Here is a 2,657-nt window from a genome sequence, read left to right on the forward strand (position 1 = left end):
TCCGAACACAGCAAGGCCGGTCCATGGGGCGTCAGGGAGCTCCCGGGGGCTGGAGATGCTGGAGGGGCTGCCTAGGAAGTGGGGTTCACCCCCAGGGGCCTCTGGGCCGGCTTGGGAGGGGCCAGAGCAGGGAAAGCACAGAGAAGAGCCCAATGATCCTGGGGTCGCTTGCGGACATGCTAGGTGACTGAACCCACAGAGGAGGCCCCCAGAGGAGCCGAAGGGTGTCTGGCCCCTCAGACCTGGCCTCTGGGTGGGAACAGCCTCCACAGAGCCAGTCCTAGGGCTGGGGGTGGGGGGTGCCAGGGCCAGCTGGGGGCCAGGAGGGGCCGAGGGAGAGTGGGCAACAGCCGTTGTGCTGACCTTTTCTAGAGTTGCCCCCTGCCTTAGTGTCCCCTCCAGCGCCGAGGTGTGCTCGCCTCTCCTGGACACAGCCCGGCTGCCCTGCCCTGCCGCCTAGTGGCTGGTCCTGGCTGGGCAGCTGGGGTGCCCCCCCAACCTCCCAGCAGCGCCGGCCGGGTCAGTCGGGTCAGCTGGGCCGGGCGCCAGGCTCCCCGGCTGTCCGGAAGCCACGGCCCTCACACCCAAACATGAGCTGGTGCTGCCACCCGCCTGGCATCACGGGTTCCGCTGAGCTCAGGGCAGCTGTGTCCAGGCGGAAACGGGGCTGGGGGCACCCTGGGGGCACTGTCCTGGGGACAGCAGGGCCTGGCACCCCTGTCCTGAGCAGGGCGGGGCTGAGCCAGCGGTTTCTGGAAAGATCTCTGGCGAGGGGGGCCAGGGCCACCGACAGAGTCAGTGCCTCTGGGATGGGCTCTGGCATCCTGGGGGACCGAGGAGTCTGGCCCAGCCTGCTGTGAGGGCCAAGAGCCAAGCTGTGCACCCATTTCCCAGATAAGACTTAGGCTATAAGGAACAATTTCTCTCTGTATAAGCATGTGCCAAGTATCACTCGGGTTATCGTTACAGCTTTCTGCTGTTTATTTGAAATTCAGATTTAACCAGGCACCCGTGTTTGTGGTCATTATTGAGCCTGGCGGCCGTGTCTGGGCTGCAGCAGGGGCCCTCGAGGTGGCAGCCGCTGACCCGGGCCCCCACCCCGTTATGTAGTACAAGCAGGTGGAGCAGTACATGTCCTTCCACAAGCTGCCCGCCGACTTCCGCCAGAAGATCCACGACTACTACGAGCACCGGTACCAGGGCAAGATGTTCGACGAGGACAGCATCCTGGGCGAGCTCAGCGGGCCCCTGCGGGAGGTGAGGCCCCTGCGGGAGGTGAGGCCCCTGCGGGAGGTGAGGCCCCTGCGGGAGGTGAGGCCGTGCGGGAGGTGAGGCCCCTGCGGGAGGTGAGGCCGTGCGGGAGGTGAGGCCCCTGCGGGAGGTGAGGCCCCTGCGGGAGGTGAGGCCCCTGCGGGAGGTGAGGCCGTGCGGGAGGGGAGGCCCCTGCGGGAGGGGAGGCCGTGCGGGAGGTGAGGCCCCTGCGGGAGGTGAGGCCGTGCGGGAGGTGAGGCCCCTGTGGGAGGTGAGGCCCCTGCGGGAGGTGAGGCCCCTGCGGGAGGTGAGGCCGTGCGGGAGGTGAGGCAGCCTCCACGGGGCCTTCCCTCTGCCAGGCTGCCCATCCTGGGGTTGAGCGGGGACGGGCCCAGCTCTGGCTGGGGCACTCAGCAGGCGCCCCTCGGAGAGCCTTCACATACCGCGCCCCCGCCATGCCCCTCGACGCCCCAGACACTCCCCTTCTGCAGAAGTCCTGGGCTCCCCCCGCAGCCTCTGCCTGATTCCACTTACCCCGTCTGGGGTCCGTGCTGGACACAGGGGAGGCGGCTGCAGCTGCCGAGCCCAGGGTGGTCGTTGGCCTTTGCTAAGCACAAGAGCCCTGCCGAGCGCCCGCATGAGGCACGAGCTTTGCCTGTCACGGCCCGTGTGACTTCGGGCAAGGTTCCGGGCACAGTTGTAATCAGTTCCCGCCTGCTGGGTGGCTCAACACAACAGAGATTTATTCCTTCATCTTCTGGAGCCTAGAAATCCGAGATCCAGGTGTGCCAGGGCCATGCTCCCTCCCGAGGCCCCAGGACGGGGCCCTTCTTGCCTCTCCCAGCTCCTGGTGGGAGTCCTGGGTGCCCCTCGGCTTGCAGCCACCTCTCCCCGATCTCTACCTCTGCCATTACGTGGCCTTCTCTCCTGTGTCTCTCCTCCTCGTGTGTGTGTGTGTGTGTGTGTGTGTGTGTTTAATGTTTATTTTTGAGAGAGAGCGTGAGCAGGGGGAGGGCAGAGAGAGAGGGACAGAGGATCCAAAGTGGGCTCTGTGCTGACAGCACAGAGCCTGACGTGGGGCTCGAACTCACAAATCGTGAGATCATGACCTGAGCCGAAGGCAGACGCCTAATTGACTGAATCACCCAGGCGCCCCTCCTGTAGTTTTTTTTTTAAGCTATCTTTGTTTAGTTTAAGTAATCTCTACACCTGATGTGGGGGTCGAGCTCACAACCCCGAGACCTAGTCGCGCGCTCTACCCACTGAGCCAGCCAGGCGCCCCACAGTCCAGTAGTTTTTAGTGTGTTTACAATTGTGTGGCATCACCACTGTGTGGCCCACCGCACCCTCAAACGCCAGGGCCCCGCTGGCTGCTGGCCGTCACTCCCCATCCCACCCCCCCGGCC

At 65.0% G+C, this 2,657-nt stretch overlaps 1 protein-coding gene across 1 annotated transcript in view; it reads left to right on the forward strand.

The window, feature by feature from the left end:
• The window catches only part of HCN2 (hyperpolarization activated cyclic nucleotide gated potassium and sodium channel 2), a 22,369-nt gene that overhangs the window by 13,848 nt on the left and 5,864 nt on the right, over positions 1 to 2,657 (forward strand). Inside the window, exon 7 of the mRNA XM_077760585.1 lies at positions 1,111 to 1,257. Within this exon, the coding sequence (XP_077616711.1) occupies positions 1,111 to 1,257 (147 nt within the window). The remainder of the gene's footprint in view (positions 1 to 1,110; positions 1,258 to 2,657) is intronic.

The sequence above is a fragment of the Crocuta crocuta genome, unplaced genomic scaffold (assembly GCF_008692635.1).
Source record: "Crocuta crocuta isolate KB4526 unplaced genomic scaffold, BGI_CrCroc_1.0 scaffold443, whole genome shotgun sequence".
NCBI classification, from domain to species: Eukaryota; Metazoa; Chordata; class Mammalia; order Carnivora; family Hyaenidae; genus Crocuta; species Crocuta crocuta.